We start from the raw sequence: 21,762 nt of genomic DNA, 5'->3' as shown, positions 1-21,762 counted from the left end.
AATAATGCAGAAGAAAGATATATACTACCTTAACTAGCCAACTTGATTTCGTACACATCTACAATCCCCAACCTATTTAATTAGTTTTGGCCTTTCAATTCATAGTACTCCACCAATATTACATGCATGCCAAACTCAAAGAAACCAAATACCATCAGCACACAATAATTTTCAACTGTATACATGCATCCCTCTCTCTTCCTCACTTCTTCAAGTAATATTCCAACTTCTCTTTCTTCTCCGTGTCCAACCCACCACCTAAAACTCCATGGAATCAGATGCACCACCAACCCAACCACCCTCCAAAACTTACGAACTAACAGCCTCTTCCATATCCTACACCAAATCAATCACAGCCGCCACCACCTTCTCCCCATTTCACCTCCTCTTCAAGCAATGCACCTTCCCCACCCCCACCTACATCCTCAAAGACATCTCCCTCACCGCCTACCCCTCCGAAATCCTCGCCATTGTGGGCCCTAGCGGCGCCGGAAAATCAACCCTCCTTGACATCTTAGCCGCCCGAAGATCACCCACAAGCGGCGCTCTCCTCCTCAACTCTTTCCCCATCAGCGCTTCCTCATTCCGCAAGCTCTCAGCCTATGTCCCTCAGCACGACGCATGCCTTCCCCTCCTCACCGTTTTCGAAACCTTTGCTTTTGCCGCAAGCCTCCTCGTCCCTAACCCTAACCCTTCAAACATTGCCGCCATTGTCTCCTCTCTTCTGACCGAGCTCCGGCTCACACATTTGTCCAACACCCGCCTCGGCCAAGGCCTATCGGGCGGCGAACGCAGGCGTGTCTCCATAGGCCTCAGCCTTCTCCACGACCCTTCTGTCCTCCTTCTCGACGAGCCCACCTCAGGTCTCGACAGCACCTCTGCTTTCAACGTAATCCAAACCCTAAAATCCATCTGCACCTCGCGTCACCGCACTGTGATTTTATCAATCCACCAACCCAGCTTCAAAATCCTCTCCACCGTTGATAGAATTCTCTTGCTATCAAAAGGGTCAGTTGTCCACCACGGAACCCTTTCCTCTCTCGAAGTTTTTCTGCTCTCGAATGGCTTCACTGTCCCTCCACAACTCAATGCCTTGGAATATACCATGGAAATTCTCAACCACCTCCCTCCCATCACATCTACAAAAACCACATCATCACCTCCTAATGATCCTATTGATCATGAAAAGCAGGCATTTAGGCCAGTCATTAGATACAAAAGCTCTAGAATTCAAGAGATATTGGCTTTATACAACCGGTTTTGGAAAATCATCTACAGAACAAGGCAGCTCCTTTTAACAAACACTCTTGAAGCACTTCTTGTAGGCCTTGTCTTGGGAACTATTTACATCAACATTGGATTCGACAAGCAAGGAATCGAAAAGCGGTTTGGCCTCTTCGCCTTCACTCTTACATTCCTCCTCTCCTCCACCACCGAAGCCCTACCAATCTTCATCAACGAAAGGCCGATCCTCCTCCGAGAAACCTCCGGCGGAATCTACCGGCTCTCCTCATACCTCATCGCCAACACTCTCGTTTTCTTGCCCTACTTGCTTGCCATTGCGATCATATACTCCGTTTCGGTCTACTTCTTGGTGGGTCTGTGTGGTTCTTGGCAGGCGTTTGCTTATTTTGTTCTGGTCATATGGATCATTGTTCTAATGGCGAATTCATTCGTCTTGTTCTTGAGCTCTCTGGCTCCCAACTACATCGCCGGGACTTCGCTCGTGACGATATTTTTGGGCGGGTTTTTTCTCTTCTCCGGCTACTTCATCTCCCAAGGTAACATGCCCAAGTACTGGCTCTTCATGCACTTCTTCTCCATGTACAAATATGCCCTGGATGCCCTTCTGATCAACGAGTACGGTTGCCTTGTGTCAACGTGTTTGATATGGTACCAAGAAAGTAACAGTGATAGTAAAGTTTGCATGGTGACGGGAGGCGACGTGTTGCAGAAAAGAGGGCTGCATGAAGGGCAGAGGTGGACTAATATCTACATCCTGCTAGGGTTTTTCGTGTTCTATCGTGTGCTTTGTTTGATGGTTTTGATCAGAAGGGTTTCCAGATCAAAGAAGTAGTCAACTAAAGTCAAATATGAATAAGGTACAATAAATTAGTATGTTTGTGTTCATGAAATTTATTTGCTTGATTTCCCAAAAAACTGAAGCTGGCTACTGAAATATCCTCCTCCATATATGCATGACGAAATTAAAAGGCACGTTGCTCCTTTTAGCAATTAAAGTATATTGTTGATGTCGATAAATACTAAATGAAATAGGTTGAAAGTGAATATTTGTTTGTTCATTTTTGCATGTCCTCTATTTGCAATTCTATGTTCAGAGAAAAAATTAGGGCTTTTCTTCGAGTTCTTTTGATATAAGCCATACTGAGTAGAGAATTCGATCACAAAATCTAGCATATAAATTATAAATTCAACGCTTTTAATCATTGGAGCTACCTGCAATTCACTATTAAAAAATTTGGTTATTGAACTGTCGTTCTATAAATTTAGACTTGGTAAAATTATATCCTCAAGAGCGTGACAGTAGTACATAGATGATAGAACTTAACATATCATTGTCATCATTGTTTGAATTGATCATTGAGATCTAAATCAAGCACACCACATGCAAAGCAGATGAAATACATCGGGGAGCCGTACGTACTGAATCGAGTGAAATGATGACGACGTAGTAGACGGTGATTGATTGGTCAGGGAGTAGGTTGTGGTGTAGAATGGTAGGTGGAAGTTAGAACAATATGTAATCACGGGTCCCTTCAGGAAGCAAAACGATCGATGCGCAATGCATTGAGATTGTGAGCGAAGAATCCAAGATCGGCTCAGCCTTAAACAAATATATTCTGATGACATCGATCAAGAGAGAGAAGGTTTTGTTGTCGGGTGGTGAAGTTGAAGTAGTCACAAAGAAGTTGAAAAGAAAGACAAGGAGACTTTGTTTGTTTGTTTGCCTTCAGTGCAATGTCCACGGTCACGGGTTTCTCTTAGTTTGGTTTCTTGACGTTATCCCGTGACCCAGCTCAACTCATTCTCGTCGTCTTGTCTTTGCAATTGTTGGCCTGTTGTGTCTTTTTGCAATTCCATGCACACAACACAATTGATGTACTCTACTTAATTATTGAAAGATTCTAATATTCTAAATGACACAAGGGGTTGTTTAATTTAGTGTATAGATCAAAATTTTAAGAGTTTCGATTTTAAATTTCAAGTATCAAAATATAAGTGGTTAACTAATCTAAAACCAGAAACTTAAAGTTTAAGTTCTAGCTGATAATTGAACACTTTAATAAAATAATCAACAATACCAAAAAATGAGATCAAGGTTAAAGAAAATGCACATAGCCGAACTGCTAATAATCAGTCTGAAAAAACATGTACTTTACTTATCTATGGACTAAGCGATAATACTACGACAGTTTAATACGACTGGGTACTTTACTGATCCATGGACTAAGAAATACTATAGCAGTTTGATACGACAGGTTGTTTTGGATTCAACTGAAGATTTTCATCCGCTAGGTTACTAGGTTGGGCTTCTCCTTTTACAATAAAATATTACACGTAATAATTGGTAGTTTAGTTGAGACAATATCGATAAGGTGAAACAAGAATGTTTGGCCTAAAAAGTTTATCACGTTTTTTGATGTTAATGTATATTAGCTATCTACCCATTGTGGATAGGGTGTGTACTCGTGAGATCTAGTACCAAACTAACAACTTCATACAACCAATCACTTTAATGTCACACTTAGTTACAAGCTCTCGATACCAAACTCGGCTACCACTTGGCTCCTTATATGTAAAGAACCATTCATTCTTTAATAACAACGCGGCATCATTTCATTGTACAAATATCCTAATCAAAACATTCATTCTCTTTATCATCATCATCATCATAATCATATAAAAGATCATTTGTTTTAAAATTCATTTAGTTTGGAGAATGTTTAGTCATCACGTGTCAAACAATTCAACAATTAAAGTAACAAACTAATGTATTCATGATGAATTGTCATTTTGTCAACACATGCATGTGGACGATAAATAATCTCCAAATTGAATGAATTCTTCAAGAAAAAAATTTAGATAATGTGAATGAGAGCGCATGGTTCCATATTATGATGGGTGTACACTAAAATGACAACACATCTACATGTAAAAAAGAATGACTCCTTGTATATCTAAGTAGTGTCCAACTCCTTGTATATCTAAGTAGTGTCCAAAAGGAAGGGAAAGTGACAATTGAGTAATCAAACATTCATACAAATCCAAGAATTGATATTTGATATAATCGGTGCCCACTGACTTATTTACTGAGAAAGGATAATCCGTGACAACAAATAAAAAAAAGGAGTCATGATCACGAAAAGCTACTCGGGCGTTCACCACAAGTAGACCCTTTCCGGGCCTATAACAAAAGCAAATTTACTTGAATACACGTGGTTCAATTCATGAAGTCCGAAATATATTAAAGTAATGTTAAGGAGACGATCAATTTAAATGATACTTTTGTAAATTATATAATATGATTGTCGATGATTGATTTATTTAGCATTAGTCTATATATTGACATTAGGCTCCATAACCTTTCTTGTTAGTAATGGAATGAGTGATAATGTTGTCATAAAAAGATTCTAAAACTCTCTCTCTTTCTTTTTTGGCCTAATTGGATAAATAGTCCCCATGGTCATAAGGTATTAGGAAGGTAGCCCCTGTGGTAAAAAAATTCGGATTTAAACCCTTGTGGTCTAAGTCTATTAGAATTTATACCCAAAATTGAAACTTCCGTCATTCCGCCATTAGTATTATGCACGTAAGTGTCACACATGAGGATAAGATGGTCATTTCATCCCCCGTTTCATTATAAACAAATAATTTTTGGGCCCCTCATCCCAATCTCTCTCCTCCAAACTCTCCTTTTCTCCCAATACGCCCCAGAAAATGGGCATCGGCCAGCTGGAAATTTTTTTGCTCCATTCACCCTAAAATCTCTACCAAAACATATGAAGTTTATCTCAAAACAAAGATCACAGATCAAAGAGTAGAAATATACCATTTTTACACCAAGTTGTGGCCAGATAATGACCTGAGGTTGTCAGCCCGAAACTGGGCTTTTGGTTTCTCGCGAAATCGAGGCAGATTCAAATCTCCCATGTTTGAATCTGAACCTCAGGATGAAGGGGAAGTGATCTGTGGTCCAAGTCTCGTCCAATCTGACCAGGAATTGACAGATTTTCATCTGAAAACTGCGAGATGGTTTAGGGTTTAGTCCATCTATGTTGTTGTACAGAGAATATGAGAGGTTAGAGAAAACTGGGGAGTTAAGCGTTGAGGGAGAAAAGAAGAGAGAGTGACACGGTTGTGGTGGTGGTCTGGTGATGACCATTCTCTGGCGCTCAGCGTCTCTATGAACACAGAGAAGAAAAGATGGTGAGCGTTGAGAGATGAGGGTTTGAGGAAAAATGACCATCTTATCCTCACATGTGACACTCACGTGCATGATACTAATGGAGTAATGACAGAAGTTTCAATTTTGGGTATAAATCCTAATAGACTTAGACCATAAGGGTTTAAATCCGATTTTTTTTTACCACAGAGCTACATTCCGAATACCTTATGACCACATGGCCTATTTATCCGATTAGGCCTTCTTTTTATTTGGATCAAAGGTTACTTCATAAGCAAAACAAACATACTAAAAAACTAGAGGTCCAAGTACAATATCCACAAACAAAAATATGGACCTCAAAAGTAACCTAAAACCCAAAACAAAGTTTGGCCCACAACAAAAAAACAGAAAACCTAAACCTAAATGTTTTCTTCCAGCTCTTCTGTCGAAATCACCATCGCAGCAGCACACCCTGACGATCTCGAACCACCACCACCAAACTATTACCAAGAACCATCACCTCAGAGGTGGAAAGAAGATGGATTCAGACTTCCAAACGATAACATCTCGTCAAACAAGACCACTAAAGCAAATAAGCCTGCGGGATTACCACAAGCAACACTGTCAGAAAAGGCAGATAGAGAGAATGAGGTGGTGTGGCCACCCAAACAAGTGTGAACACTAGAACTCAACATACCTTCTCAATAGAGATGGAATCGGTGGAATCCAGGATTTTAAATTCGGAGATGGAATCGGTGGAATCCGGAAGAAAGACATGTAGATGAGTGTATGGATTAATGAAAGGATCTGAGAGTTCGATGAGTGGATAGAGAGATTAGTGATAGTCAGTGGTGAAAAGGCTATGGAATTCGTAGGAAGAAAAGCAGGGGAAATAAACAAAAAGGAAAGAAAAAGGTTGTAGAAGGAAAGAAGAAAAGGTTGCCACCGACCCTAATCAGAATACATTTACTTCATATATGTATACATTTTCTTCCAATAAGGAAGGGTTACTGAGCAGTTTGTGTTGGCATTTTGTACCGGACTATTTCGAACTTGACTAACTTGACTAAGCTGGATTAACTTAGCATGGATTAAGCTGTATAAGAATAATGAAGTATTTGGTGCAGTGTAGAACTAAGCTACTGACTAAAATATTTTTGGAACTTAAATTTACATTTTATATCATTTTAATTAACTTTTATCTTAAACACACAAAATAAAAGAAATATTATATTAATTTTTCGAACCCCTCCCTCCGCCACTTAGTACTACGATCTAATGGTATTCCTCTTCACTTGTATCTGAGATTTCAGGTTCAATCGATTCTCACCAAATGCGAATTTGAACCACATTATTGTGGCTCATCCATTGTGAGGCTTATCCCACTCCTTCACCTCTTAGTGTAGAAAATATTTCTTGTTCAGGAAAAAAAAAAAACCACCACCACCATTTTTCTTCTGTTAATCTCAAAATGAGATCTCGTATACCCAAACTCTCCTATCTCTCTCCCTCACTTCCTCTCACAAACTCCATGATTGCCTGCAAATATTCAAACCCAAAATCATGAGGGCAAAATGTGATTGAAAATTTAGGAAAGTGGGCTTAGTGCAGAGGTTGCGGTGCACGCGTCAGATGATAAAGATGAGAAAACAGGTCGCATGGGTTCGTTTGAGAGGGAAATTTGGCTTATGGTTGTGGGTTCGTTGGGTCTCACAAAGGGAGAAAAATCAATTTGAAGCAAAAAATGGGTTAGGTTTCGAGACGATAGAAATCGGTGAGAGCTGTTTCTGATTTGGTGACTAGAGAAGGGGTTGATGTTACTCATGTAAGAAGGAGAAGGAAAATTTTGGTGACTAAGGTTGCGGGATGATGGAGATTGGCGAGGCATGCAGGCGTGCAGCGATGCAGGTGTTGAGACGGAGAAATTTTTCTGTGTAACCAATACACAGGATGGTACACCACATGTCACTATACAAATGGTGGGATATGTGTGTTAAAAAGTTAATAACTTAAAAAATAAAATTTCCCACAATTTATATAAAAACACATGGTGTACCCTCAGTATTTCGATCACAATGAAAAATTTCTCGTTGAGATGGGATTAGAAATCCTCTATTTTTCGTGGAGTCCCACTAAGACTATCTTGTGGAGAGATTTTTCAGTGTGACCGATACACAGGGTGGTACATCACATGTCATTATAGAAATGATGGGATATGCGTGCTAAAAAGTTAATAACTTAAAAAATAAAATTTCCCACCACTTCTATTAAAACATGTGGTGTACCACTTGTGTTCCCGTCACAATTAAAAATTTCTCCATCTTGTGAAGCATTTAGTTGACATGAGTTTGATTTAACTAGTCTCACTAAAGTCAGTCTTTACTCGCATTAAACATGGACTAGTAATCCTAATTAAGCCAATTCAATGAAACTTAATGAGGATAAACAAATGCGTCCTTAGCTCTTTATCGGGTGATATTTTACTATTTTATCTTTTCTTGATTAAGTGATAGATGCTTCATTACTTAATTATTTAGGCGATACTTTGTTTAGTTATGTCGTAGCATTGGAACACATCCCAAATTTGACTTCCTCATAAGCAAGAATGTTAATTACAAGGCTCATTATCCCGAGAACTTAGTTTATGATTATCCAATAGTAGTTTTACACCATACATATGAACTAGCTTACACAATTCATGCAATGTTGGAAGAGGTAACTTGCATAAACTTATAAGTAAGTTTGGCAACTTTTCATATTGCCAATTGATTTTATCATGAAATCTTAACTTTCCTGAATAATACTTGGCTACTTAATGATGAGTAAAAACTCCTACTCAAAATTGTTCGTTGTCAATTTATAGAACCTTGTGTTTATAAGTAGAACCGTTCATATTATAAATCACCCTATAAAGATCACCTCTATAAAAAATCAATTAAAACTAAGGTCATTTAGTCATCAAACTGTTTAAAAATAAATGAACGGTAATGATAAAAGAATTACGAAAGTGTCTATGTATGTGCTACAATAGATTAACGAAACAATCTATTTTTAATTTATTTTTTGTAGAGATAATATTTATAGTATGATTCATAATATGAACGGTTTTGATCATAAGCACAAAACTCTGTGATTAAACACTAAGAATTTTAAGCAGGAATTCCTACTTATTTTTTAGTAGCTAAGTATTGTTCAACTTTCTTCATCTCCGACTCCGAGTCCATCAACTTCCTCACTCGCTTCTCGAACTCCTCCGCACTCACAAACCCGCTCTCCGATTCCTTCACCCCCACCGCCACCCTCATCGCATCCAAAAAAACACCCTGGTCATCTCTTGCTCCGCGTACAGAGGCCACCCCGCCATCGGCACCCCAGCGCTCAGCGACTCCAACACCGAGTTCCACCCGCAGTGAGTAACGAACCCACCTACCGAGTCATGACTCAACACATCCATCTGCGGAGCCCACTTCCACACCACTAGTCCCCTGTCCTTCGTCCTTTCCAGAAAACCGTTCGGCAAAATCTCATCCAAACTCCGCTCGGGCTCGTCATTCTGCGTGGGATTCCGCACCACCCACAGAACCAACTGCTCGGTGGAAAACACGCCCATGCTTCCGAAACACAAGAACACAACGCTCTGCTTAATTAGGCTGCGCGTCTAGCCAGCGCAGGCACGCATGCTCACCACCTCCTTGCTTATTTGACTGAATCAACGGTCCGGTGCAGAAAATTGGCGGGGTGGGTTGGTTGGCCAAGCACTTCCCGTCCCGTTACGCTTTTATAGCTTTTGATTCGAGCAATTCGAATGTGTTAACCATGATCCCGTCGGATTGTGCGATATGGGTCCCGGTGTCTATGAAGCTCTTATAGAGCCTAGCACTACGGTAGAATTGTTGTGGGCCATGCTGAAACTGGGAATTGCGGTATGCCGGAGATGGGAATGGGCAGTTAGAAAATCAGTTGACTTGTTTCGGTGAAGAACACGGCAAGGGTATTGGCGGCGGAGGTGTAGAAGCAAAAGATTGGGACGTTGAGGTCTCTGTCAACGCCAAGCGCAGCGTGGCAGAACATGTCGATGGTAAAGGCTTTGGAGTTGGTTGTTTGGGAAAGGGTTTGGAGGGCTTCGCGGATGTTGGGGATGTGAAGTCGCGTGATCTCGAAAGCGACATTGGGCGGATCGAGGACAGGTTTGGAAGGAAGGGTGGGGAGGTGGTGGAAGTTGAAGGAAGTGTGGGTGGCGGAAACTGATTCTACGTATGTTGTTAGTTTTTTTTTTTTTTTATTTATTTGCCAAGTACGTATGTTGTTAGTTGAGTCTTGGAGTCTGTAACAAGTTTTGTGGTGGCGACCGTGGTGGTTGGCCTGGTGGAAACAAAGATTGTGATGGGGGGTCGTTCTATCAAGGAGTTAGCCCTTTTTCATCGCTCTGAGCGGGAAGAAAGTAGCCTACTTGTAGTTGACAGCTAATCCTGGGGCTTGATTCTTTCTTTCCGCATTGTGCGGGTTTAGAGAGTAAGGTTTTTACTATTTTAGTCCGACAACCAAGCCTTATGTGTTGCTTGACTCGCCTAATCCATTATCTCCCTTATTAATAAAAAAAAAAAATATTACATCCACCATATTTTTACACTGAGGAATGAGAGATTTTTGGATGGCAAGAGAGAAAGTAGTGAAATCAATAGGGAGTTGCTTTGGTATGTATAGAGGCGTTTGATATAAATTATCAACCAACTATACCATTCTTTTGGAAAATACGTACAACATCCAACTGCACTTTCCTTTCCACACTTTACCCTCCAATCACTGAATGGAAGATGACATTAGTTTTGCAAGCATCCAACTGCATTTTCGGTTCGACACTTTCCGTCCAAGTACTGAATGGAAAATGACATTAATTTCGGCTTGCAAAAATTGATGTAATCTATCAGAATTGAGCTACGATCTTCTAGTCCTCAACTTGCTTTGTTGTTTCATGAAATACACAATAATGTATATAATCTCTTAACGTATGGCTAGCTACATTTTATACGTAATACTACACTTACCATTTATTTATACAATAATTTGTATCATCTCTAATGGAAATAGTGTCCAGCCAACGCATGTGAGTTTATCTTTCTACAAATAAGTTGTAAGAATAATAGTTTTTGCCCTAATATTTTTGTGATTTTCAAAACGAAAAAAAAAAAAAATCTCCTATGATTGGTTCCACGACTTTAGGAGTCTAGTTAATGCAACCCTAGACGTCCCGCTCTCACTCAATGCAGCACGTGCTTCAATTTGTATATCCTTGGCCCTCGCCCTGATGGAATTACCTTCCATCGAGTCCGAGTTCATCAATTCAGTAACTCGTTTCTCCACCTCAGCTGCACTCACAAACCCGTCTTTCGAATCGTCCATCGGCAAAGCAATCTTGATCTCCTCCACCAGCACAACCCTATTAAACCTTTGCTCCGCATACAGCGGCCAAGCAACCATCGGCACCCCCGCGCACACCGCCTCCAACACCGAGTTCCACCCGCAGTGAGTAACAAACCCTCCTACCGAGTCATGGTTCAACACCGCCACTTGTGGTGCCCACATCTTCACCACAAGACCCCTGTCTTTGATCCGACCCAAAAATCCATCCGGAAGCAAAGATTCCAAATCCGGTCCGGCTTGAACCGTAAGGTCAACGGTTTGACCGTTTTGAGAATTAGGAGGATTTCGCACCACCCACAAAAACCTATGCCCACTCCTCTCCAACCCTAACGCTATTTCCTTCAGCTGCTCTTTACTGAACAACCCTAGGCTTCCAAAACATAGAAACACCACGCTGCCAAGTGGCTGCGAGTCCAGCCACGTCAGACACTTGGACACGTTATCATCTCCTGTGTGCATTCCTGCAGCTCTTTGGTTGTACGCAACGCCTACTATCAGCGGTCCGATGCAGTAGACAGGCGGCGTGGGGCCATCCGGCACACACAGTCCGTCTGATATTTCTTTAACGGCTCTCGGCTCGAGCCGTTCGAAGGTGTTTACTATAATGCCGGCTGATTTGGTCAACTCGATTGAGTTTTCGACAAAGGAGTCGTAAACTATATTGTTACGATCTCGAAGGGGCTTCGGCATATCTGAAGATGGGATAGGTGGTGATCCCGGGATGGTGGGAAGGGTATTTAAGTCTTTTATGCTTTTGTCTATGGTTTTGTGAATGGTGGGAAGGTAGAGGGCGCAGGCGAGGCAGGCTGCGCCAGAGGTGAAGAGGAAATAACCAGGGATGTTGAGTTTGGTGACGACAGAAAGCGCAGGAGAGCAGAAGATGTCCATGACAAAGGATTGAATCTTGTAGTTTTTGTTGATGATGGAAAGGAGAGAATTATGGACATTAGGGTTGCTGAGGCGGAGGACGTCACAGATTAAGGTTTCGTGTGCGGGCACTGAGGAAGTGGCGCAGGGAGGGAGTGAGATGGCGGGGAGATGGTGGAAGATAATGGAATCGAAAGAGACAGAGGCGATATACGAAGCAGTATCATCCACCCTATATGGGGGAGTGGTGATGAGAATGTGGATGGATATAGAATTTGGAGGGCGAGTTGTAAGTATGAGTTTGCCAAGCTCCACCATGGTGACCAAGTGGCCTATTGCCGGTGATGGGTATAAAACTATAGCCTCCATTGATACTTTGGAGTATTTTTCGGGTGAGCTTGGTCTAACTTTTCATATATAGAAGATGAAGAGATTGATCGTGATACATCTAATTTATTCTGGTTACATGCAATGTGCTTGGTGAATATTTTTGCATATATATATATATATATATATATATATTTATGGAGATCAGCAAATCAGGTCAAAATCATTGCTTCCAGAACTGGCATTACAAGTTTCTCAGTTATTCTGGATCTCAAAATTCTCAACCGACAGTGAAATCACTGGCTAGTGTGTGTGTGTGTGTATGAGATTTGTGTTGATTTTGTGAGTGTTCCAAGTTGTTCTAATTGCTTCTTGATGATCTTCTCATCTCTCTCTTATGGAAACTGGTAGAGCTTTTATAGAAAGCTCTTACAGTCTCACGTAGAATTTTGAGACGTACGAGATAAGTGTATCAGAAGAGACGTACGAGATAAGTGTATCTAGGTCTTTCATCTTGTCTCTTATAACTAAGTCAATATTTGCAGCTCCCTTTTGTTTTTATTTTTTCTTATAATCTGTACTCAATAAATGTACGTAATATGTGAGTAGCAGATATGGAGTAGGTCATTTAGTGAGAGGATTGTTCCTGATTTTGTACACTATTGTTCAAATTCATTTAGAAATTTGAACAATTTAAGGGCTCGTTTAAAGGTGCTTTTAAAATGACTAAAAATACTGTTGATGAAAGTGTATTTGAGTTCCAAAAGCATTTCAATTGCTTTTTGGTGCTTCTTGCAGGAAACATTTAAAAAATTATTTTTCAAGATTTGCTCACATTTGTATTAAGATTAGTTTCAAAAGTACTTTCATAAAAACATTTTTAATCATTTTAAAAACACATCCAAACGAACTCTCAAATATCGCTAAGGTAGGAAACAAAGCACAATAATGATACATGATAAGGTTATTTGGCATATGCTGCGAGGATAGTGGACGTACGTACACCACAATCCTACAACTATGTTTCAATAATGCACGTTATTATAAAACCATTACTGGAGATTTTTCATTTTCTTTTTATCTTCTGCAGAATGGGCAAGAAAACATATATACTAGGTAGGTCCATGCAAAAAGAATAACCTTCATGTCTATCGGTGCCGGAATAACGTTATATAAAGCTAATTAAATATTCAGTAAACCGTTGTAAATAGTTTTTAGGGTAAATTTCAGTTTACTACCCTCAAGTTTCGTGGTTTTCAACATTTGGTACATGAAGTTTTTTTCGTCCTAAAGTCATACCTAAAGTGTTAATTTTGTGACAGTCTTGTACATCTGTTAGTCTAATTGTTAAGTCTTTCGTTAACTGATAATGTGGCATCCTTGTGGACGATGACTGGGCACCACGTGTTATTAAAAAAAATTTAATTAAATAAAAGTATTAAAAAAAAAAAAAAAAAAAAAACAGAAGTCAGAACCCTCCATGGCGTCGTTGCAGACGAGCCCCGATGACATCATCAGCTCTGCGAACCGGATCGAGTCCAACGAGAAATTCCGTTCTGTTCGAAATTGATGCCCTAGCGGCGAAGTAACTCGACCAAGTCGTGCGCGTGGGCGTCCTGCGCGACGTCGAAGTCCCAAAAATTGAATTCCCATATGTACAGATTCTTGGTCCCCAAATCCGGTAGATTTCTGCTATCGTTCGAGAGGGTGAGGCCGACCTAATCAGATTGAGGCCGTCGACGTTGGCCTTGAGCATGAGGTAGTGCGCGGCGAGCTCGAGATGGTAGAAATTGGGATCGTTAGAGTTGGGTCGAACCACGATGCCCGAGAATTCGGTGTCCATGGAAATCAAAGGTTAATCGTCTCGAACTCAAGGTTATCGGACCACACCGAGCAGATCAGGATGTCTGGTGACGGCGGAGGCTTGGGTGGAGGAGGGCTGGATGATGACGAAGGGGTTTCGGTGGGGAAGACGAAGGCGTTCTAAGGTTCCGGGTGCTGGTTATATATATATAAATTAATTTTTTAATTTTTTTAAAGACTCGTGACGTCCCGTCATCGTCCACATAGGCGTCATGTAATTAGTTAACGGGAGACTTAACAACCAAACTAACGGATGTATGAGACTGTCTCAAAATTAAGACTTTAGATATGACTCTGGGATGAAAAAAATTTCATGTACTAAATGTTGAAAACCACGAAACTTGAAGGTAGTAAACTGAGATTTACCCTAATTTTTAAATCATACTTATTTTGACTGGTTTGGCAAAACGACACCAAAATATGTCCCAAACGTAAAATTTCCAATTATAGATGTCTGCCATCGAGGAATTTGTTGACGCAATGGCTTACGTCATTTTAAGATATGTGGTGACAGAACAATATGAATCTTCCTTTGTGGACTGAGAGGAATTAAATGAATGCCTTTGTTTTTAAGAAACACCAAACTTTGCTGTTAAAAGAATGGCAACAAGTTCGGCTGAAATTCAATTATAAATAAAAAAATTTTTATTTTTTATTTTAATTATTCAGATACGTGTTCATTTGTTATTGGTTTCAATCGTACTTGCAACTCTTTTTTCATCAACGAAGCTTGATTCTTTTGAGAATTCATCTAACACAATTAAAATAACATGTTGCAGATCAAATTAACTTAAAAAAATGGAAAATCATTGTCGGAAATACTATTAATCGTTGTAATTATTGACATGAATCTTATTGATAATTTGTAATTGAAGATTCCGTTAATAAAATTGAACAAGAAGAAAATCATGGCCGGAATTACAAAGTCATAAACCCGGTCGGACTCTAACCGGTTTGGCTCCATAGTTCAAGTAGTTTAGTCAATGCAACCCGAGACGACCCGCCCTCATCCAACGCTGCATGGGCTTCGTTCTGAAAAGCCTTCGTACGCTTCCTAATCGACTCGCCCTCGGACGAGTCCATCAACTCGATAACTCGCTTCTCCACCTCTGCCGCACTCACAAACCCGTCTTCCGACTCGTTCATTGGCAATGCAATTTTAATCTCCTCCACCAAAACCACCCGGTTGAATCTCTGCTCGGCGTAGAGTGGCCAAGCCACCATCGGCACCCCAGCACACACCGATTCCAACACCGAGTTCCATCCGCAATGACTCACAAACCCACCCACCGAGTCGTGATTCAACACCGCCACTTGCGGGGCCCACGTCTTGACCACGAGACCGCGATCTTTGGTCCGATCCAAGAATCCATCGGAAAGCAAAGATTTCAATTCTGGATCGGACTGATCCGTAATGGCCACCCCAATTTGATTTTGGGCTGGCGGATTACGGACCACCCACAAAAATCTCTGCCCGCTATTCTCCAAACCCATTGCAATTTCCTTCAACTGCTCCTTTGAAAACAATCCCAAGCTCCCAAAACAGAGGAACACCACGCTTCCACTTGGCTGTGAGTCCAGCCATTTCAAACACTCGACCTCGCGGCCTCCACCGCCGTGGGAAACAATCAGCGGTCCAATGGGATAGATCGGCGGCGTGGGAACGTCCTCGGGCAAGCACAGACCGTCCGATATTGCTTTGAGAGCTCTAGGTTCGAGAGATTCGAACGTGTTTATGATAATCCCAGCGGATTTGGGGAACTGCTTTGAGTTTTCTAGGAAATGTTCGTACGCCTTGTCGTTTCGTTCAAGAATCGGTTTCGGCATATCGGAGGAAGGAATCGGCGGGACTCCTGGAATGTTGATTAGGGTATTTAGGTCTTTGAGGCTTTTGTCAGTATTGTTGTGAATGGTGGGGAAGTAAAGGAAGCTGGCGAGGGTGGCGGCGCCGGATGTGTAGAAGATGTAGCTGGGGATGCTCAGGTCCGTGGCAACGGAGAGCCCGAGAGCGCAGAAGAAGTCCATGACAAAAGCTTTGATGGAGAAGTTGTGGGAGATGGAGAGGAGGGCTTGGTGGACGTAAGGGTTGTTGAGGCGTAGGACTTCGAAGGTTAGGGTTTCGTGGTTGGGGGAGGAGGCGAGGGAGGGAGGGAGAGAGATGGTGGGGAGGTGGTGGAAGATGATGGAAGGGATGGTAGCGGAGACGGAGGTGATGTATGAGGCGGTGTCGTCGGCCCGGTAGGGCGGGGTGGTGATGAGGATGTGGATGCACAGAGAAGGGTGGTGGGTGAGTATGAGCTTGCCTAGCTCTACCATGGAGACCAAGTGGCCAATCGGCGGTGATGGATATAAAACGATAGCTACTTCCTCCATTGCTCTCAGTCTCTGTGAGGGTTTTGCAGCTGCGCTCCCTTATCACAACTGTTCTTATATACTTTCTTCGGTTCTTCCTTATCGCTCATCACTTTTTGTTGATAAAAATAAGAAATAAAAAATTATTATCTGTCAATTTTTTATTATTGGAAAATCAAGATGACAAGTGCATACATTTTTGTAATTATCATAAATGTTTTATTTCATTTTTAGAATTTTAAATTACGGGGTAACTTGGTTTATGTCCATATGAATGGTATTCGGATTTAAATTGTGAGGATCTTAGGAATTCTTACACTTTAGCTGTTTATCATATATTATGCGGTAAAAAAATATTTTGAATTTTTTATATAAAATTAAACATAAATAGTATCTAACTAAAACTGATCGCACGATAAACGATAAACAGCTAAATTGTGAGGATTCGAAGAGGATCTCGACCCATATGAAATTATGAATTGTCTTTTTTCCACTTAAAAAACTAATCCTACCAGGGAAGGCAATTTGAATTGTGCTTATGATATAAAATTCACTAACAGTTTCAGGTTTTGAGGATTACCAAATTTGAATTGTGCTTGTGATATTCCTATTCACTTAGAAGTGAGAGATCTTATGTTCGAATCTCAGTGGATGACGAATTCAATACCAAATTAGACTGCCCTATTATATAACTTAACCGAACTTCTTTTCCCTCTAGTTTAAAAATATCAATGTACTTAAAAAAAAAATATTTCACTAACAGTTTTTTTATTAGAAGTTATATTCTATTCTAATAATGTTGGAAAGAGAGAGTTCAAATACTATTTAATTTTGAAGGAGAGATTTGGTTTCAGCGTCAAACAGTTTATAATGCAAATATTTAAAAGAAAATTACAATTCATGAGGATATCTAACCAGGAATTGGATCCTCTCCGAGGTAATGCCTCGGGATCCTACTTACCGGACAATATGGGACTGTCGGATTTTGATCAAACGATTAGAATTATTATAACTTTTAGAGAGACTCCCTGTTTGTAGCCGTTTGATCAAAATCCAACTACCTATATTGTTCGGTCAGTAAAATCCCGAGACATTACCACAAAGAGGATCTAATTCCATCTAATCATATCAGTGATATTGGTGAATGGACTAAGTTGACTGAGGAGTATGCATCTGAAAATTTTAGAGTGCATCTAACTCTTGCCACCAGCCACCAACTGCACACAGGCAAGCATTGTCACCCTTAGATCACGGTTGGAGGTGAGTGAGTGTTTGAACACTATTTAATATTGGAAGAGAAATTGAATTCTATGTTTGAATTTACTTCAATGCAACCCTGTTTTTGGAGTAAGCAGTTTCTAATGAAAAAATTCAAAACAAAGTACAATTGGTGAGAAATTCCAATTTGTTATTTTGGTGGAGGACGCATGGAGAAATGAGGAGTATGCGTGCGTTGATATTAAAGCGCGTCCAACTCCTATTAGCCACCAACTCCTACAATAACTGGCAACGCACGATAGGCAGCGGGACCACTTCATTGCAAGTGAAAATTACATTAGTACTACCATTAGCAATATTTGTTGCCACCTGCGTTATGGCCAATATTTCACAATATGATTGTTCACGGTCCCCAAGTCACATAATTATTGTTTGTCAGAAAATCAAATGATCGAGAGCATTTTTACTACCCATTATAACTATGATGTATGCTCAGCATACATCTAATTATTTGTCGTATGTTTATTTAAAAATCACAAAGTGAAAACCTACATGAAGAGAAAAGTCCTATCAAAACAATCCATCACCCGCAACTTAATGTATTTAACAAAACATGCTTCTCAGTCCCTCAGTTACATCAAATTTATCGATTTATCATGAAAAAAAACAAATAGTGCGAACTTAGTGTTTTCCTATCACAAGCTACATGTGGGCCACTATGTAATACAATTCAACAATTTCACGCAACAAAAACAAAGACATCACATGGGTTTTCTGTTCTTCCGTATAAAAACAAGCGAGAAACGTCTAATTTGCTAACCCTTCAAGTTTCTATTCAATCAATAAGCCATATATCCTTGTGAGTTTTGAGTCAGTCAAGTGGTGGTCGGTAAACTATGTTGTCACTCAAAAATATTCATGTACATGTACATATGCTTTCATTTAGAAGCCTAATCGGACAACGGAAGAAGGAATATGTTAACATCACTTGAAAGTCTCCTTGGTTCCGACTCCGAAAGGACGACAGAGAAGAAGGAAGGATCGGAGAGGCGGTCTAGAATCGAAATTTGGAAGCAAAACTTGACCGAGGACGCCCCTCGGCCCCTCTCCCCAACAGCCGGATTTTGTTTCCCTTGCTGCAAAGTTTGTAGATGCCAATGCATTAGAACATTCATAGCTTTCAGTTTCCACTTGCTTTCTTTCTTCTGTTCTTTTGGTCATTCACTTGTGAAATTGAAGCTATTGGATTGGTGGTACCCTTGCACATTACTGAGTTTTGCACCTTGTTGCATTTTTTTTTTTTTTTGGCATCTGTTTCCCACACCAAAACGTGGCACACTAAGCTCACCATTTTTTTCTAGTACAAGCGATATTACTACACTAAAATGATGAGAAGAGGAAGGATTTGAACCCCGAACGCTGTAAGTTGCTAATAAAACTCATTTGTCACATATCAATTGCCATTAATTTTCTGTAGGAACACGGAAATATACCCGCTTGTATCTTGTCATAGTCGTTTCCCTTTTCCATTCCAATCGTTACCAAACACCAATGACATTTTTTGAGGGGAGGAAGCGAACTCGAAAACACGAGTAATAGTGAATGCTCTTAATCAACTGAATTACAAAACCCTTCCACGGAATGGAATGGCAATTAAACTCTCCCATTGCGGCTGTGAATAATTATTTGCTCCATAAATCAATCTTTTCCATTTCAATCATTCCATCTTCACCAAGAAATAAAATTTGCTCAAAATAATGGCGGTACCTATAAGAAAAACTTGGTAATTTGCTAGGAAAAAGTCAGTCATACCAGCAAGGATCACCAAATGAAGTTTAGCTCAACCATTCTGTGCAGCGACAATCTGATCTATCCCCGCTGATAATGAGTGTGTTTCGTGGTTGGGAGAAGAGGTGAGGAAGGGAAAGAGATGGTGCCGAGGTGGTGCCTGCGCAGGGAGGGGGTGGGGGGTGGCATGCAGTCTAGCAGAGATGGAGTCGATCTAGCTTGCCTGGTTCTACCATGGCCACCAAGCGGCCAATTGGTGGCGATGGGTAAAGGAAGTTGCAGCCCTGTGGATCCTTAATCTTATAAATTTGTTAGCTGCAAACCTCAAAAGGAAAGGGAATAATATTTCTAATCATCTCCGGAGACACTAACAATATACCAAAAGATTACAGTTTCATCACTAATAACAGTACCATCGCAATTCCGCATCTTCTACAAAGGTCAAACACTGGTTCGCAACATACATGATATCCGAAAAAAACAACAGGAAACTACAGAGTTCTATTCCGATAGACTAATTGAAGCCTACGGCAAGAGGCATAGAGACACTAAAATTGATAAGAAAAACCAAACAAATTAATCGGTAACTGCTGACAATTAACAAATCATGCTTCCAAGCATTAAATCAATTTGTCATAACCAAATAGGACACTACATGATGACACTGAACACATCAAGTCCACACGATGAAAAAGTACGCTCATATCTCATTGTAAAACTTTTAGAATCAAGTTGCAGAAAATATCCTCTACATGGTAGATTCAATAACCTACGTTCTGAATGAACCCAAATGTACATTGGCTTCGGTCCAGGGTAAGAGTAAATGTGGGCAGAAAAGAAGCCTAGACATGATTTAGTATCCAAGCACAACACATATAGGTGAAATTTTCCAATGCACTTCCCTTTTCCTTCTATGAAATGCTCCTGACGTATTGGTCAAGAGTTGTGTTGAATAGCTCACACCTACAAGGAAAATTACTCAATTACTCTGCAACTCAAAGACCTTTTTCCGATTGTGTGAAAACCTTATGAAGTATATAACCACACAGTGACAGAACAGTTGAAACCTGTATTGAAATCACTTAAAAAAAAAAAAAAAGCAATCGCAAGATACTACAAAGCCTTTCTAGTGGTGTGACAGAAAAATAAATTGCTTTAGTATCAAGACGTCAACTATTCAGGAATAATGAAGTATCTGCGATGCCTAAGCCACCAAAAGAATTCAAATAGACATGTTGCACATACAGAATATCAAGACACATCGACACGCAACACAATATTTAAGGACACATTTTCTTCACCATTAGTTGCATCTTTCTAAATTTTTTACTTGACCAACCCAACGCGATGCATCAGCGTGATAAGAAAACATGAAAAAGGTTTCATTTATATTCATGTAGCAAGGAATAGGGATTGCTATCAATGAAACTTCTCACTGTGATAACACGAATAATTATCTATGACCTATCACATAAAACTTCTCCGTGTGAGAACTGAAGATTATTGCTCACTATGTTATAATGAGGAGAACAGAGTCAGTTACCTGATCGGAGTTCCGGGAGTGTAGAGCGGGTTCTTCACAACATACTCGACATACAAGTTATAAATGTACTTCAAAGACTCCCTCAAGTCACCAGTTCTAGGATGTGTAACCAATATAATCTGCACACCAGAAACAGTAACCAAAGCACATCAATTAAAAAGCTTTTTCTAGCACATTAAACTTGCAGTAAGAATTATCATAAGATTACGAAGTTCGGCATAATCAACGACGCATATCGAAATCGCTAATTGCGAAGCTAAGCACAAATTCAAGTTCAAGAATCTAAATTGCTAAATGGGGTAGATCTAGTGCGAGCAAATTGCCACCAGAATCAGCAAAACCTTTAATTCCAATCAAAATCCAAACCCATATTTCTCAATTTCTAGATCCGAATGCCAATGATTTGCAAAAATTGAGAAGAAAAAAAAAACCTTAATGCCAGAAGGGGACTCCATGAAAGTGAGCTTGTAGGTGTTGGTGCGGAAGCTGTGGAAGGAGCAGCCCTGGCCGGGGAGCTGAGGGACGCCGAGGTTGGCCTTGTCCGGCGTGGTGGGGTCCATCTTGGCGGTGAGGGACTTGAGGGAGAAGAGGAGCCCGAACATCAGCTTGTGATCCTGCTGCTGGTTCAGGGTATGGAGCGGCCGATTCCACTCGCGGTAGAGCAGGCAGACGCCGTTGCGGTTGAATACGTACATCATGTGCCCGTTGTTCCCCGACGCCGTCGACGCCGGCAGCGACGGGCTTATCTCCGTTCCTCCGAAGAATTGCATTTCTTGGTGATATTCCTGCTTCGCTGGATTTCAAATTTCGAAATCGGAATCCAATAAACTGATTGATCGTATTTTCCGAACTCGCCGTCGCACTCGCAGACCAAAGAAACAAAAAAAATGATCAGATTTTAGAGAGGACGATAGTGATACTGCAGAACTTACAGGTAGCAGGAAACCATCAGATCGTGAAACGCAGCGTTTTCGTC

General features: G+C 40.6%; 4 protein-coding genes and 2 pseudogenes across 4 annotated transcripts; 1 reads left to right on the top strand and 5 right to left on the bottom strand.

Moving 5' to 3' along the window:
- Window positions 1-207: 207 nt before the first annotated feature.
- Window positions 208-2,841, top strand: LOC103966157 (ABC transporter G family member 4). The gene is made up of 2 exons (XM_009379306.3): window positions 208-2,102; window positions 2,638-2,841. The coding sequence occupies exon 1, from the start codon at window positions 269-271 to the stop codon at window positions 2,075-2,077; it is 1,809 nt and encodes a 602-aa protein (XP_009377581.2). The 5' UTR covers window positions 208-268; the 3' UTR covers window positions 2,078-2,102; window positions 2,638-2,841.
- A 5,006-nt stretch (window positions 2,842-7,847) lies between these two features.
- On the bottom strand, window positions 7,848-9,811 carry LOC103966195 (annotated as a pseudogene).
- A 771-nt stretch (window positions 9,812-10,582) lies between these two features.
- On the bottom strand, window positions 10,583-12,071 carry LOC103966194 (UDP-glycosyltransferase 88A1-like). Its single transcript, XM_048570970.1, has one exon. The coding sequence runs from the start codon at window positions 12,062-12,064 to the stop codon at window positions 10,604-10,606; it is 1,461 nt and encodes a 486-aa protein (XP_048426927.1). The 5' UTR covers window positions 12,065-12,071; the 3' UTR covers window positions 10,583-10,603.
- Window positions 12,072-12,982: 911 nt separating this feature from the next.
- LOC103964396 lies at window positions 12,983-14,636 on the bottom strand (annotated as a pseudogene).
- A 48-nt stretch (window positions 14,637-14,684) lies between these two features.
- On the bottom strand, window positions 14,685-16,304 carry LOC103966155 (UDP-glycosyltransferase 88A1-like). The gene has a single exon (XM_009379304.3). It carries the CDS (start codon window positions 16,256-16,258, stop codon window positions 14,831-14,833), a length of 1,428 nt encoding a protein of 475 aa, XP_009377579.2. The 5' UTR covers window positions 16,259-16,304; the 3' UTR covers window positions 14,685-14,830.
- A 3,536-nt stretch (window positions 16,305-19,840) lies between these two features.
- LOC103964342 (trafficking protein particle complex subunit 1) lies at window positions 19,841-21,634 on the bottom strand. Its single transcript, XM_009377276.3, has 3 exons — window positions 21,218-21,634; window positions 20,787-20,905; window positions 19,841-20,206 (listed from the first exon to the last, which is right to left on the bottom strand). Exons 1-3 carry the CDS (start codon window positions 21,554-21,556, stop codon window positions 20,155-20,157), a joined length of 510 nt encoding a protein of 169 aa, XP_009375551.1. The 5' UTR covers window positions 21,557-21,634; the 3' UTR covers window positions 19,841-20,154.
- Window positions 21,635-21,762: the final 128 nt, after the last annotated feature.

The sequence above is a fragment of a genome, unplaced genomic scaffold (assembly GCF_019419815.1).
Source record: "Pyrus x bretschneideri cultivar Hongxiangsu unplaced genomic scaffold, Pyrus_bretschneideri_v1 Contig57, whole genome shotgun sequence".
Taxonomy (NCBI): domain Eukaryota; kingdom Viridiplantae; phylum Streptophyta; class Magnoliopsida; order Rosales; family Rosaceae; genus Pyrus; species Pyrus x bretschneideri.
Note: the sequence above shows the minus strand (reverse complement) of the source record. Positions and strands in the feature narration are given on the sequence as shown.

Bases quoted from the DNA above. Each gene is read 5' to 3' on its own strand.
- LOC103966157 (XM_009379306.3), top strand. From the start codon at position 269: ATGGAATCAGATGCACCACCAACCCAACCACCCTCCAAAACTTACGAA.
- LOC103966194 (XM_048570970.1), bottom strand. From the start codon at position 12,064: ATGGAGGCTATAGTTTTATACCCATCACCGGCAATAGGCCACTTGGTC.
- LOC103966155 (XM_009379304.3), bottom strand. From the start codon at position 16,258: ATGGAGGAAGTAGCTATCGTTTTATATCCATCACCGCCGATTGGCCAC.
- LOC103964342 (XM_009377276.3), bottom strand. From the start codon at position 21,556: ATGCAATTCTTCGGAGGAACGGAGATAAGCCCGTCGCTGCCGGCGTCG. The intron at 20,906-21,217 runs GTTTTTTTTTTC...TCTGGTGTGCAG, and splicing joins AGTCCCCTTCTGGCATTAAG to ATTATATTGGTTACACATCC. The intron at 20,207-20,786 runs GTAACTGACTCT...TTTTCCTTGTAG, and splicing joins ACTCCCGGAACTCCGATCAG to GTGTGAGCTATTCAACACAA.